The sequence below is a fragment of the Coffea arabica genome, chromosome 2e (assembly GCF_036785885.1).
Source record: "Coffea arabica cultivar ET-39 chromosome 2e, Coffea Arabica ET-39 HiFi, whole genome shotgun sequence".
Taxonomy (NCBI): domain Eukaryota; kingdom Viridiplantae; phylum Streptophyta; class Magnoliopsida; order Gentianales; family Rubiaceae; genus Coffea; species Coffea arabica.
This window is the reverse complement of record NC_092313.1, coordinates 9,093,370-9,109,755: the sequence shown is the minus strand read 5'-3', so window position 1 is coordinate 9,109,755 and position 16,386 is coordinate 9,093,370. Positions and strand designations below refer to the sequence as shown.

At 36.6% G+C, this 16,386-nt stretch overlaps 2 protein-coding genes across 3 annotated transcripts; both read left to right on the top strand.

The window, feature by feature from the left end:
- The first annotated feature begins 4,538 nt into the window (after nt 1–4,538).
- On the top strand, nt 4,539–6,156 carry LOC113730758 (uncharacterized). 2 transcript variants are annotated; one of them, XM_027255649.2, is made up of 2 exons: nt 4,539–4,783; nt 4,888–6,156. In XM_027255649.2, exons 1-2 carry the CDS (start codon nt 4,733–4,735, stop codon nt 5,659–5,661), a joined length of 825 nt encoding a protein of 274 aa, XP_027111450.1. In that variant the 5' UTR covers nt 4,539–4,732; the 3' UTR covers nt 5,662–6,156. The 2 variants fall into 2 exon arrangements, with proteins under 2 accessions (XP_027111450.1, XP_027111451.1); XM_027255650.2 differs by having other exon boundaries at nt 4,540–4,783; nt 4,891–6,156.
- An 8,751-nt stretch (nt 6,157–14,907) lies between these two features.
- On the top strand, nt 14,908–16,183 carry LOC140036626 (uncharacterized). The gene has a single exon (XM_072078737.1). It carries the CDS (start codon nt 15,025–15,027, stop codon nt 16,153–16,155), a length of 1,131 nt encoding a protein of 376 aa, XP_071934838.1. The 5' UTR covers nt 14,908–15,024; the 3' UTR covers nt 16,156–16,183.
- Nucleotides 16,184–16,386: the final 203 nt, after the last annotated feature.

Sequence of the window (16,386 nt, the reverse complement as noted above, 5' to 3'; positions counted from 1 at the left end):
TTTTCCCAACAAACGATTCATAGTAGAGACTTTTTATCACATCAATCCCAACGACATGCACGATGAAAAACCAACCTCCTAATCTAATGATAGATTAGCGATTTGCTTAGGTTAGGTGGTGCAGCCCTTTTTGCAGTCTCCTGTCAGCTCTGTTCGAGGTTACGGTGCATTTATAAGCACTAAAAGCACTTTTAAGGTGTTTGATAATTAATTTCGTATGTAATTTAAGGAGCCCAGCTTTTGGTAACCTGAAAGCACTTGTATCAGAAGTATTCTTTATAAGTCGGGGCAATCCCAAACCACATCTAAATAGGATATTTGGGATAGGCCTGTACAATTATTGTGTGGAACAACATGATTGCTAAGCGACAGGCTATTGTTGGAACTAAATCTTCATGCCACTGGATATATGAAATCCGCATTACACTAATCATACAAATATTAACAGGGGAATTTACACTAACCCGGTACACAAATTATGGGATCCATTAACAAAATGTAATAAAAGGGGTGGGAGATTGTGGCATGGGCAACATGCCTGCTAAGTGGAGTTAGTTGACTATAGTTGTAGTGACGGGTAAAGATAATTGTTAGTTAGGCTATGATTAGAGAACAGATGAAATATGGGTGGAAGAAATCCCAAAATAAGTTTCGTTGTCCCCTTCTCTTTTTGTTTGGATGAAAAAGGGGTGAAATAATCATTTTATTATTCACATGTGGAGGGATGAGTATAATAAGTTATACTACTTTACTGCAGGAAGCCTTAGCCAATGAGCAGTAGCCACAAACTATTGGTAGTGCTTTAGATTACTTATTGTGCTCGAGGATTCTTGTTCAAATTGTGCGAAACAATTTATGGTTGAGAGAGAGGAATTGAGGGTTTATGTTGGGTTAGTGTGCTACTTAGTTTCATGTGGTTTTTCGTTAGTGTTTGTTCTTGAGGAAGATAGGGGGGAAAGATTGATGATTATTGAACTAATTACAGATAATTAGTACAAGAAAATTTCATTTCATCCACTCGAGTGGTTTAAGGTCGAAAAAACGAGGAATTTTTTTGTTCGACAACGTCAAATGGAGCAAGCACATTTCTTATACCATAATACAAGTCATATTGACATATGTGTTGGATCGTGTGTTTTCTTTCTTGACTGCTTTGTCTTCATCCCAAGAAATCAATGGTGCTATGATAGCCGAAACGTAAAATCTAACATGACAGGCCAGGTCTAGCTAGTATGTGAAGTTCGGAGGATGGGAAATGCTTGGATATCCAGCAAAGCTTTTAGCATGCGGAGCCCATCGAAATGTGTTTCTTTGCGCAAATGCGTCGTTTTTCTCGTCTGTCTGGCCAGTCGGTCTTCGTAGGATCATGCAAATTTGCAGCGTAGCATGAGAAGCTGGCACCGAAAATACCACTACGTTTCTGATGGTGAATTTTCTGTAGTTGAGAGAAAGGTGAAAGGGTCCCTGCTCCTGCATGTATATTTTCAACATCCAAACCTTTCTTAATTCTTACCACTAAGTTTCTGAAAGTGGAAATATATGCCCATTAAGAACAAAAGAAGACTAATGACATCAAGTTGTGCTTCTGGAACAATTTTATACTCATCTGAATTCAAATGAAGGGGAAGATTTCGGACCTAGAATGCACAGCTCGATTCGGTCAGACACCTCGGAATAGTCTTACCATGCCTATCATTTGCTTACATAAAGGAGAAAATTCAGTGCAATAACTACACTCGGGATCATCATAAGACTCAAGTAGCTACAAAATGCTCTGGCGTATGAGACAACATTTAAAGATTTATACCATTTCTTCTATCTCTTCGGAGATAAGAAGATTGTACACAGTTTAAATTAGTTCAATCAAGAGTTCTTCTGCTTCTTTTTAATAAGATTACAAACAGTGACACAGATTACAACTCTGGTCAATTCATAAATCATAAAAATTGTAATTTAATATCAGTACAAACTGATCAATATAAAGTGAGCAAAGAAACTCATATTTAGAGAACTCGAACCTGAGATCGATCTCTGAATCCTAAAACCTCAAATTTGAACACTACTAACTCATTGATATAGAAGAACGTAGGCAGCCACATCAAATTGAGTCATGCCCAACAATCACCATGCAAGGCTGTTGGCTACTTAGTATCCAAAACTAGATTCAGTTGATGCCCTGATGGCCATGGGACCCGGTCATGATATCACGCTATCAGGTCCCACACGCTAACGCGTGGTGCCATAGCAGAGAGGCCCCCCACCCCACCCCACGCCCACTCTCGACCTCAAGGCTTAAGAATAATGAGGTTTTTTTTTTATTTTTTATATATATACAGCAAATGGTCAAAACGGAAGCCGTTATTCTTTTTCTCTCAAGAGGCAAAGAAAGAGCCACTTTGTTCTCCAAAAGCTCCTCATGGGGACCCTACCATTATCTCCAGTTGAAAAGCACACCATACCTTAACTTCTTCAATTTCCTTTTTTATTTTTTTCTTCTCTTTACATGTAATTTCAAGTTTTCAACCTTTTTGATTAGTAGGATTAATCTAATTGGCCTATTTAATCGCGTTTTCGTGTCAATTCGGTTGTCCCACACGGATACAAATGGGGTCAGCTCCAACTAGTTCTAGATAACATAAAAAGGGTTTTCGGTCGATTAAATATAGTGATAGACCCTGTTGAATTAAGCTTGTTAAATTAAGATTAACACTTTAATTAAGTTTTCTTGAAGGATTTACAAAATCGATTATGTAATTTGTTCTATTGGGATTCGTATAAGATTTTCTGGTCATGTAATTTTTTTTACTTTATAGGGGGTCAAAAAGGGCAACGAAAGTATATACTCTCAAAGGGCAAAAGTAGTGGATCAGATGTCTGTAATCATTTCGCCATTTCCGTCTCTGACCAAGATTATCTTGCATTACCTCCTGCTCTAGAGTCTAGACTATACAATTCTGATTCTTTTTCAGTAACGAAGCTCTTTTTTTTTTTGGCCCCCTTTATATTCTTCTTCACAACGACAATCAATCCCCTGTCAGAGACTCAGAACATTGGCCATGTATATATAGATGACACCATCCTAGTTACCACGAGCAAGGTTGAAAACAAACGGAGAGATTAAATTCACACACCTTCGTTTGATATTCATGTATTAATAACTTGCATCACGAGCATCGAAATTTGTACAATATGTAAATTTAGGATGAAAAGTGTCAATTTAGCCCCTTTCAAGCTGCCAAATTTATTCCCGAAATCTCGAAAGTATAGCCAATTTTGGCACTCAACACAGGAAATATGATGGTGAATTTTAGAGTTGTCCTACCTAGGATATACTGAAGAACTCAAGGGAAGTCTTAAGTCCATGTTAAATTTATTTTAAGGTTCAAACTTTAAAAGAAAAATTAAAGGTGTGAACCTACGGAAAAATAAAGGAGCACCGGATCATAACATATCTTCACAAACCTGAAGTTCAACAATTGCAGACGGCCGTGTTGGATATACAGTGTTTAACATTTAATGGTGCGACAAGAACTGAGGCTTCACACACGCCGTGACTCGCCACACAACTTGGTATTGGTAAGTTGGTAACCTGAAAAAAGGAAGCAGAAAAAAAAGAGATAAACTTTAGCCAATATCATGATTGACTTGTTGCATGGCTTATTAGTTGTCCTAAGCCAAGAAATATGAATGAACATGTATGCGTACTATTATGGGTTGGTAAAATTGAGATTTTGATACAATTGTTGTAGTTTTTAAACAATATGATGTATGCACATATAATGTTATTGTACTTGTGAATTTTGTTCGAGTTAACCAATTTAATGTATAATAAAGACAATCGTATCTGTAAGTGTTCAGTAAATCATGAAAGATGCACATAGTCGTAACAACTCTCTCAAATATCAACTATACTTGAGACGGTGAAAACATTTACTAGTAATCATGGAAACTTCTTTCAATACTCAATAACATGAACTTCTTTTCTTTTTTTCATTCTATATAGCATAACATGAACTTTTAATCCTTAGGGTTTCAGTATTGGTTTTTAAAAACCAAGCGCTCAATGACATACCGCTTAATAGCTTCACTTCAACCTCAAGAAATACTCAATCTAAATGAATAGTAGTAGCAAAACTGACGGATACAATAAATTCTTGTGCAAGCAATGAGACCGCTCAAGTCGCCTTCAACACAAATACTTTGAGCTGGGCTCCAAAATTAGTCCTAAAAACGAGTGAAAGCATTCATAACGTCTCACTATCTTGTCTTATTTGAAGGTTGGCCCATAAAATTAATGGTAATTGAGAAATAATTGTACTACTAATATTGTCTTCGTTATGAGTGTGCTATGTATACTTAGACTTCAACCCTCAGCCTCCCATATGTTTTCAATCTTTCATACTCCCAATTCACACATTCCCGCCATACCCTCATAAAGGGCACTGCTGGTACTCTTAGTCCTATATATGGTCCTCCTCGTGTACTAAGAACCTAGTAGTACTCTAAAGATATGCACTAAACATCTTGGCTTTTCCATGCTTTTGCCTTTTGTGTTTTTGTCGAACCATATCCCATGAGGAAAAGAGAAAAAAAGCAACCAAATCATACTATTAAAAACAGTACTATTCCACTTACTTTATAAAGCCTTATAAGAAGTGAAAAGCCCTCAATACACACTTCTCTTTATGTGCCATCCTTAGTTCAGAAACCACCAAAACAAGCAAAAGCAGGCATGGAAGATCAATGTAGTCCTCTTAATTGGGCTTTCTACTATCAAGAAGAGGTAAATTGAAACATCCCTTTCGGCCATTTACTCTTTAATTGTTTTTTTTTTTTTTTGTCTGTCTCACTTCATTGATTTATAATGTGCATTGTCTTGATTGACAGCAGGGAATTGATGAGTTGAAGCATTCTCTCCTTTACACTACTCTGGAATTGGAAGCCACAGTTCTTTCGGCTCGCGAGGAGCTTGCTAGAAAAGATGATGAACTTGTGCACCTCAAATCTCTCTTGACGAAAATCACTAGAGAGAGAGATGAAGCCATAGCAAAATGCCAAAGACTTATGCTGGAAAAACTTCTGCTTCAGCAGCAACAGTTGAAACAAACACACGTCGAACCAGCTGCTGCTGCACCCTCAAGTGGAACTACTAGCAATGAAGATTTTGAACCAAGAAGGGGATCAGATTCCTATGCAGGACTTTCCTCTTCTGATTGTGATGAAAACGTCATTGCATCCCCTGCAGGTAAGGACTCTGCAGTATTGCTTCCCCTGCAGCCTGTATCACCACCTCCAGCTTTCGCAGACGTGACCGATAGAATTGTTCCCAAAAAGCCATTGCCGGAGAAAGGGAAGTTCTTGGAGGCAGTAATGGAAGCCGGGCCGCTTCTAAAAACACTTCTTTTGGCCGGACCACTTCCTCAGTGGCAGCACCCACCCCCACAACTCAGCACAATTGACATTCCTCCGGTGACCATTTCTTCTTCTCCCAGGCCAATGCTTCTACACCAGGACTCCTGTCTCAGTACTTGTACTGGTGGAGGTGGTGGTGGTTTGAGTAAGAAAAGAGTGCTTGTCAACGGTGATCAATGCTGTGATTCTTCACCACCCAATTCCAAGTATCAAAGAGTTGTTCACCAATCATCATTGACCAACATCTAGCTAGTGCTGCTCATCATAATTAGTTGCCTTATCCATCCTTTTCATACTGTCAAAGCATGAAAAGTAACAGCATGAATTGGATGGCTATTATGCCTAATTGAAAGCTTGTATATTAGTGGTTTGTCTTAGATACTAAGGATCCTAACTTAATCAGGAGAGAAAATTGATGGGACTTGGCTTAATCAAGTCCTCTTTTTCATCCTTTTGTTTTTGATGGAGACTTGATCATTTTTTCCTTTTTGGGTTTTTTTTTTTTAATCCTACTATAGCCTATAGCAGCCACTACTCTAGTTTAGATATTTTCCCCCTAGATTATGAACTGGGGTCTCCAAATTCTCCAAAAGGGTGGGGAATTCTATATGCATACTATATCTTTTTGCTTTTACATGAGGATATGGCAGTGTATCTCTTGATAGATTATGTTGCAGTGGACCTGCAGTCATGATTAACAAGATGATTTTATTAATGGAAGTAAAGTTGTGCTGCTTATATGTATATATGCTATTCTTAATTGCTTTTGTCTCTAGGTCACTGGTGCTAACCTCAAAAGTAAATTGATTTGGTAAATACGACCTAAACAAGCAACCAAAGATTCCAAATGATCCTATTACTTTCCATGGAGTGCACCTACCATGCATGGTCTGTGTCTGCCATTCAAATGGCATCCAATTAGACCCCTTTCACCATCAGATAAAGAGAGTGAAGAGATGCAGATAGTCAAAAGAGGGGAAAAAAAATAGAAAGAAGAGGGTACATGCAGCTTGACTCCGGCCTAGTCTCACATTTCTCCCATTAACTATTAATTATGTCTAATGATACATATACTATTAGGTCAAACTCAGGTACTCAATGGAATTAATCAGCCTAAGCTGTTATGCACATGTAGAATCCATTTTTGTGCTTAAGTTTAAATGCAAGTCATTTACCTTTTGTACCTGTTGTAATGCCTCAATGGTGACTTTAAATTTGTTATCAATAAATTTCTTGAATCGGTAGATAGTGAATCTATCTTTTAACCCTTCTGATCAGTGCCACTAAGAATTTGAGAAATCATAAATTTTAAGGACAATTTGATGTACTAATAATCGATAATTTTGAGGAGGCAATGCAAGATATGACCATAATTTAGGAGGGGGGGGGGGAGATTTCATCATATAAAAATTCTGTGACCAACTTTTTCCACTGATTCACTGTTGTTTTTTTTTTTTTTTGGGGTATTTGGGAAATTAGGAAAAGGAATGTCAGTATTCAAACACCTAACCTCCTACATTACATTTACAAAACTAGTCTCAAGAAAAAAAAAAATTTTTTGGAGGATGGAGAGAATATCTCTTAGGATGCGCCAAATTCTTTGATGGTCCAAGTACTACTACCAATTTAGCATCCACCAAAAAGAAAAGTACATTTAGTTAAGAGTGGTTTGGAAATCAGGTAACTAAACCTTGAACTAGCTAGTAGATTTTGAGCCAAAAAAAAAAAAAAAAACAGGTCGTAGTCATGTAAACCGGCCAATGAAAGAAGTCAACTAGAAAGCAGAAACACAAATCAGGAAAAAAGAAAATGGAGAAACAAGAAGGTTTGGTAGTAATTGATTGTGCTTTCATGAAGGAATTTGTCATTTTCACGTTCTCGTTGGGAGAATTTCAAACTTAGAATCGCTGTAGGAGATGACGGCATTGTTGGTTGAATTGGGCCATGGGCCGGCTGGACAATTTGCACCCACTCAAGTACTGAGCAATGAGCCTGCTATATTAGTTTACCACATATGTTGTTGTCCCTCGATCAAATCAAATCAAATCAATAATGTGTGTCCCTCGTCTCTCCACCAAAATATCGCACGGAAGCATAGTCCAGTCCAGCCATTTCTAATTGAGAAACGACTTTGGATACACATACATGGATGGACTGTGGACTGGCTGCGACTGTGATGCTGTGGCCCTTGCTATTTCCAGAGGCCTATGGTTGTTTGGTTCATGTTTTGGATCAAATAAGAAAGCAAGTGTTAGGGCAGAAAGCCCGTTTGACTCTCAAGCCTTGACGTCCTACTTTTAATCTTCTAACTATTATTTGTATCATTTTAGCCTTTGAACTGTTAGAAGCGTGCACGCATAAATAATCCATCTGTCAATCTAAATAGTTAACTCTAATTCTTAACTTAAACGGAAGGTAACTCAAAATAATATCGTTTTGATCTTTTTTTTTCCTTAAAATAGATTTGATGACTGCTACAACTATTTATTGTCGAGTCAATGATCGGATTGACCATCACTTTATTATTGTCAAATTTAGATGAAATTATACCCCTAGATTTCATCTTTCGCATATATTCCAAATTTGGGCTCATTTTCAATTGGGGGTAAGATGCTGGCTTTGCATGTGAATTCAACTAAGACCTGATATTTTTGTTACACCTTTCTTGCAGATTTCTAACAATTTTTTGGTGGATTTTTTTTATTTTTTATTTTCAAGGAAAAGTTACAATCCTGTTCTTTGGGGAGTCCCTAAGGGAAGCCATGCAAGTGGAGAAATTTCTAAAATTATGATGAATTTTAAAAAAATTCTACTAAGGGAGCATTTTGAGTGTGGGATTCCGTCCAAGGGATCTTCGCATTCAGCAAATGCGAGCTCCCTCAACTCGCATTTGCTGAATGCGAAGTCTCTTGAATTTTCCTCCAACGAAATCCAAAAAAAAAAGAAAAAAGAAAACCAGACCTTGCATTTATGAAATGCGAGGTCAGTTACCTCGCATCTCTTAAATGCGAGGTCAGTTACCTCGCATTCAGACCGCAGACCGCAGAATGCGATCTCATCTCAAAGCTCAGACCGCAGAATTCTGGCATGATGCCAGGAATACAGGAGATGGCACGGGCGTGTTACTAGTGCTGCTTACACCTCCCATGTCCTTGGTCTTGTGGAGAAGGAATGTTCCAGACAGGATAGTCACAAAGCCACATACTTCAGAGACAATTTGCGATGCATTTTGACTGTCCCAGTCCTGCATGAAAAGTTTGAAAGTCAGCCTTTTGTTGCTCTGATTCGTCCCTCCTCCTCCCAATCCACAACACTAAAATATATATATATATATACACGAAAGGAAAAAGCTAATAATAAAAGCCAAATGAAAGTACCTTAAACATTATAATGCTAGCTAGGATGGTGAGGGATGTAAACATAACATAGTATACTGGGGACACCACAGCTGTATTAAAGGCATCCAGTGCCTGCAAAATGACATGTACAATTATCAGATTACACATTTTTCAGGTAACTGGAATCCATTGCAGCAACATAAGAAAGGTACAACGAATTACAGTTTATCTACAACAAAATCCATATTCAGAAATTTAGTATCACTTGTTCATGGAAAAGATAACAGGAAAAAATCAAGAAAGGGAACATTCGTGCTCTCTGAAGAACTGAAGAATTTGCCTGTCATAGCAAATGGTAAAGCCAAAGACAGTGTTCAAGACACAGATGGCAGAATTTGCTAATATTTCAGTATGTCTACTTGAAGCCAGTTGACGAACCTTGCTTTTTAGACCAAAGGAAGTGCAAGATGAATATTTATCTTGCCCCAGGGAGCAGTTTATTGTCATAGCGTAGGAAAGGAATCTCAATATAGTGTTTGTTTATCAGTGCTAATAAAGATGTAAAGAAATAGGCAGTTTACCAAGTTCTTGACCCTGAAATATCTTCTAAAAGGCAGTTTAAACCTGTTGAGCTGATATGAGAATCACATAGGGATGCGTAAAGGAAAGCAAAATCATGTGGGAGGAGCAGCTTGGCTGCTGTTGCTGTTTCTATTCGTGGCGCTGCATTTTTGGAACTCTATCATGTACTATTGGGTTCCTATTGTTTCTTCCTATAATCAAGTGGATTATGACGAAAATTTTTTGGGGTAATACGAGTCAGCTTATTGTTCTTGTGTGTATATCATTATTAAATCAAGCTGAAACAAATTATATCCAGAGCGGTGCATTTCATATTATATCCACAACTTCACTTAATTCATCATCTTTGAGGCAGGAGGACGCCTCATATATTGCAGAAGTTAGCAACTTCTGTTCAGGAATTTTCACAAACGCCTTGTATACATCCATAAAATCACAGGAATTTACACTTTCTTGCTTAAATATCACTCCAAAAAATATCTATCTAATCACGCGAATTTACAACTCAAACACGAGACCAAATGCATCAACAAATGACACCATCATTGAAGACTAGGCATGGCAAGCAAATAAGAGACAAAACGAAAGAACAAGAACGCTCAATAAATTGCCAAATCAGAAAAGCCATTTCAATTCAGAAAACAAAAAATCCCAGAAAAAAAAGAAACTCAGAAAAAAAAAAAAAAATTCATTCTTGGAAACCTCCCTTGAGGGTTTGTCTAATATCACTTAACATTCTTGAAATGTTAAAAATATCACTAACTTCGCATTGGATTGTGCTAAAAACATGAATAAAAGAAAAGGTAAATAGAAAAACTCCAACTATCTCTATCTATAAAATTTTAATTGTTAGAATGTACAAGCCAAAAAAACTTTACGTGGTGGATCATTTATACTCCATTATTGACAAAAATAGAATTAACATAATACAAAGAATTCAAATTACATGTATGTTTATTTTTCTAACTTAATTATATTCTTCGTTTATAAAAATTTTGATGATTGTGGTTTATATGCAATAGAGTCATGTATATACAATACTTTTGGTAAAACATGATATTATCAATATTTGATATGTTAGAATTCAAGCTATAAATCAAAAAGTGTTTCGTTCATGATTTCAAATTCAATCTTAAGGGATATGCCAACTACATTGGAATGTTTTCTGTCTCTTTGCATTTAATAAAATTTTTAAAAGTAACTAGCTTAAAAAAATAAATAACATAAAAATACTATATTATGATGTTGATGATCAAAATTTCATAAAAAATTTTTAGTATCTGAAAAATAATATATTTTAAAATATTACAATCACGTGCAAAGCACGTGAACTATTACTAGTTGATATAAATGCTTGGGAGAGTTGCCGTAGCTCCTCCATCTCCAACAATATGGATATGACAACTTGCTAAGCAGAGTCTTAACCAAAGCGAGTCAAGCTGTATATGGAACCTGTTATAAGTTCTGTTCAAACATTGATGTACACAAAACAACACAACCTTGATCAATTTCCTGAGATATGTACAGGAAGTGATCAGCTCAATTATCTCAAAAACCAACATAAACTTCCACCTACAAGCCTTATGAAATTTCTGATCAAGTTAATATGTTTCTAGATGCTTATCCAACCATAAATTCCATTATAAGGAAAAATCAAACACTTTAAGCATACAATTTACAATCACTTGCTTCAAACACCAGAAAATTCATGACAGCTATAAGAAATAAATTCTTCAATTTGGTTCAAGAATTTTGGATTGGACTGGCGTCCATGATGTACCAAGATCATTTTAACCCCTGTTGCTAAGGTAACATAAAGCAAGGCATTCTGCAATAATTTAACTAGGTGGCAGAACTAAAAGGCTAACTACGCAAGTGAGACTGAAAATGAATAGAATGCTAAGAAGTCCAAGAGGTTAAGTTCGTTTCTAGCATATTCTCCATATGCTAAGAAGTCCTAGAGGTTAAGTTGGTTTCTAGAATATTCACCATATGCCATCGTCAAGAACTGGAAATTATGCCATTGTTTCTTTTGCTTTTTAGAAACTAATATGCCATTGTCAAACTCAAACTTCATGGCATTATAATTTCTTCAAAAAAGTGACCCTTATACAGGTTGTATGCCCCAATCCCCAACTCTTGCTTCTACCCAGCTTGCAATTTTTTCCATGGTTGATTGTATGAACAGATTTAAAATATAAAAATAAAAACAGAGGAGTTGTACAGTCCGGAATGGGTATATTCATTCTAGTTCCTCAACCAAGAAAAATTCACAGTTGCCCTCACAATTAACTAAGATTGGGATCAAAACTTCCATGCATTCATAAGCCTACATGCAAGTACAAAATATTTAGATTCTTCAAAATCTAATCATATTAGGATGGACCCGACTGACTATACTCAATGATCAGATTTAAGATGGAAGAAGGTTGAATGTTGCAGAAAGAAAGACCACTGTGCCAGCAGTGTGTCTTGAAATAGCAAATGGACTGGGTACCTCAAGGTTTCTAGCCATGCAAAACAGTTATTTAGGTGTATTACCTAAGCGAGCCTCATTATGCAAATGTTGATGATCTAGAATTGTTAACAGTGATAACTCAGAATTGTAAGACTAGATATATGGTGCAAGGACCTACAGGTTTTTCCTGCATCTCAAAACTATACATAGTTTCTCAATAAGAAGCAAAACTTCAAAACAAGTAGCTAATACATACCACTACTTAAAAAGGTAAAACAAATTGCATCGTTTAATAGTAAGTAGCTAATAGCAGTTTTTTTTTTTTGGGGTATTTGGGAAATTAGGAAAAGGAATGTCAGTATTCAAACACCTAACCTCCTACATTACATTTACAAAACTAGTCTCAAGAAAACAAAAAATTTTTTGGAGGATGGAGAGAATATCTCTTAGGATGCGCCAAATTCTTTGATGGTCCAAGTACTACTACCAATTTAGCATCCACCAAAAAGAAAAGTACATTTAGTTAAGAGTGGTTTGGAAATCAGGTAACTAAACCTTGAACTAGGTAGTAGATTTTGAGCCAAAAAAAAAAAAAACAGGTCGTAGTCATGTAAACCGGCCAATGAAAGAAGTCAACTAGAAAGCAGAAACACAAATCAGGAAAAAAGAAAATGGAGAAACAAGGTTTGGTAGTAATTGATTGTGCTTTCATGAAGGAATTTGTCATTTTCACGTTCTCGTTGGGAGAATTTCAAACTTAGAATCGCTGTCGGAGATGACGGCATTGTTGGTTTGAATTGGGCCATGGGGCCGGCTGGACAATTTGCACCCACTCAAGTACTGAGCAATGAGCCTGCTATATTAGTTTACCACATATGTTACTGGCCCTCGATCAAATCAAATCAATAATGTGTAAATATCGCACGGAAGCATAGTCCAGTCCAGCCATTACTAATTGAGAAACGAGTTTGGATACACAAACATGGATGGACTGTGGACGGGCTGCGACTGTGATGCTGTGGCCCTTGCTATTTCCAGAGGCCTCTGGTTGTTTGGTTCATGTTTTGGATCAAATAAGAAAACAACTGTTAGGGCAAAGAGCCCATTTGACTCTCAAGCCTTGACGTCCTACTTTTAATCTTCTAACTATTATTTGTATCATTTTAGCCTTTGAACTGTTAAAAGCGTGCGTGCATAAATAATCCCTCTGTCAATCTAAATAGTTAACTCTAATTCTTAACTTAAACGGAAGGTAACTCAAAATAATATCGTTTTGATCTTTTTTTTTCCTTAAAATAGATTTGATGACTGCTACAACTATTTATTGTCGAGTAAATGATCGGATTGACCATCACTTTATTATTGTCAAATTTAGATGAAATTATACCCTAGATTTCATCTTTCGCATATATTCCAAATTTGGGCTCATTTTCAATGAATTTTACTAGATAATACTCTATATCTGAGGTCAAAGATTGTAATTTTATCACTACTTTACAAATATTCATTCAATCTTTTAAATTTTATGCCAAAATATTTCTTAGTATGGAGCGTTCAAAGAAAGAATTTGACCTGAAATGCTCCAAATTTTCACGATTCAACTTTGCACTATTGCAACCTTTTTCGATTACTCCAAGACCCAGCATATGTTGAATTTTATATATTTTATACCAATAAATTCTTCATGTCATGAAGAGGCTGAATGCATGACTTATTTGTCCTAATTTGTGTTGAATTAAAAACTCTAAATTTGGTGTACTCCCTATGCTATTCTGATAATAAAAGCTTTCCACTTTCATTCGTGGATCGCGTTTGACGCTCTTTCTGTCAATTTTAATACTGTCTCAAGCTAACAGAAGGGCTACAACTACACGGTTTTAATAATTTAAGAACCAAAAAATACAACTAATAGTTAGAGGGTTAAAAATATAAATGGTTAAAATTTGAGGGCCAAATTGGCTTTTTGCTCCAAATGTTAATATATATATATATATGTATGTATGTATGTATGTATTTCATAAAGCAAAAAATCTATATAGCACTCAAACTATTAAATTAGTCAACTTTTAGCCCTCCAAATATTAAGTACATACTTTTGCCTGTTGAACTTGGAAAATGGTATATTCTCCGCTCTTTTGGCTAGAAATAATTTTAGAAACCTCTCATGAGCTTTATGTCAATAACACTTAGCACCTCTAAAGTTTTAAGAATATCACCAGTCTCTACTAAAGTCATACCTTTTGAAACAATCCCTCCATTGTATCATTAAAATATTATTATAATAATCATTTAGTGAGACAAATATTTTTTCTCCCAATTCTATCCTTTTGTATTGTCTTATATTGAATTTTCTACCAAATTGATTATAATTTAAGATTTACTTATTTTGTTCAAAAATTTTCTCCTCTATAGTGTTTTGCTTGAAATTTGTTAAGGTAATAAAGATAATTTTGTCAATTCATATGCTATTATAGTGACTAATGGTCCCATTTCACTAATATGGGAGTTAAGTGATATTTCTAAAATTTGAAGGGTATCAAGTGATATTACCATAAAATTCAAGGAAGGTTTCTGAAACTATCTTTAGCAAAAAGGGTGGAGAGTATATCCTTTTTATAAGTTTGATGGGCAAAAATACGTGCTTAATAGTTGGAGGGTTAAAAGTTGATCAACAATATATAATTTAAGGATCATTCAGATTTTTGCCGTATTTCATACGATAAATTAGGTGTAATTTATAGATATTAACAATTACTCATAAGAAAAATTTTAAATGCATGTTAATAATAATAATAGAAAAGTAAACTGCTCAAGAGCAAGAAATTTTTAAAATTACATTTTTTATTGGAAAAAAACTACTTTGTTACTACATCTTCATGGGATAATTGACTTCGAATGCCGACCCTGTACCAATAAGTTAAAAAGCAATTAATACTCGGTGGATTTAGCTACTAGTTAAGTTGACAATCCAATAGCCTAATTGTTTGTTCTGTCACCCCTTAAATGGGTCTAAAACAAATTAGGGGAAAAAATAACAAAAAAACAGCGGGATTAAGGTGCAAGTTTGTTGGATTTGGCAAGAAATTAGTTCCCAACGCAAAAGAATACCATCCTAGATCCTCATTTTACTCCTTAATTTTCTCTTAATTTTTACAGCTCCAACATACCTCAAAATATTTTCTGATCAATAGAACCAACGTCTAGGCCTCCACAAACACCCCGGACGGCCACACAATGTCTGACGACCCCGCCACCACCACTCCCTCGTCGATATCTGATGACAACACAGACGCCACCGCCACCACTGCCACTGCCACCGACACCGCCGTAGCGGATGATAGCTCCTACTCCACCAAGCCAAGCAGGCCGCACATAACATGGTGTGATTCCTACACCAAGGCCCAATCAGCCGTAGATTCCCTCTCATCAATCCTTCCCCACGTTCCTCCTTCTCTTTCATCCTCCGAAACTCCAGCAACTTCCCTCCTCCACGATCCCGAAATAGCAAAGGAATTCTCAAGACTCCTCCGCCAACCCGACTCTGGCTTAGGGGACAACAATCTCTGCCGATGGCTCTACGACACCTTTCAAACCGGCCAACCAGCTCTGCATCTAGTAGTCCTCAGATTCTTGCCCATTCTTGCTGGCGTATACCTTTCTCGAGCTTCTCTTCATAAGCCCTTAGCCGGTTTTGAAGCAGTTCTTTTGGCCCTTTACGCCCACGAAACCACTGTCCGAAACGGCCAGGCAATTACCGTAAGCATCCCTGATCTCTCTCATTCTAGCATTTATCATGAAACTACCAAGACGCCCAAGAACACCGCGACGGAGTTAAACATAGCTGTGCTCTCTCCAACTTTAGAGCCTCATGGTACCGTTCGATCGACGAGGAGGGCAAGGATAGTTGGGGTTGCATTGGAGCTTTATTATACTAAAATCTCGCAGCTACCTGTGGATTCCAAGATTGAATTTTGCGAGTTTTGTCGAATATGGGCCGGTGAAGATGGTGATGTCTACAAAGATGGTGAAAACGGTGAAATGGGACTGCCCGGATTGGGCGAAAGTGAAGGAGAAATTGAAGAGAAGAAGGAGAAAGGTAAGGAGGGGAGGATTAATTTGCCATGGGAGCTTTTGCAGCCAATGTTAAGAATTCTAGGGCATTGTTTGATGGGGCCTGACAAGAGTAAGGAGTTGCATGAGGCTGCATGCTGTGCATGTAGGTCTCTTTATGCAAGATCTCTGCATGATATAAATCCTAAAGCAATTTTGGCGACTGGTAGTCTTCTTAGGCTGGTAAACATGACTTCAGATTTGGACAATTTTGATCATACAGACATACCTCAGACTAATCTTATTGCCCTCTAAGATCTCTCGGAATTTTTTTCTGGTTTATTTACTCATGGAATTAGGGCCAAATTTTAGTCTTGTAATATGTAACCGTGATTTTTTTTTTTTTTTATCAGATGGGCTTTGTAACGATGATTTAGTTAATCATCCAAAAGAATTCTTAATTCTTGCTCTGGAAAGAATCAAATTGATTGGATTTGGCCTCGTCACGAATCCACTGGTAAGCAAGCGTCGTTACTCGTAAAACAG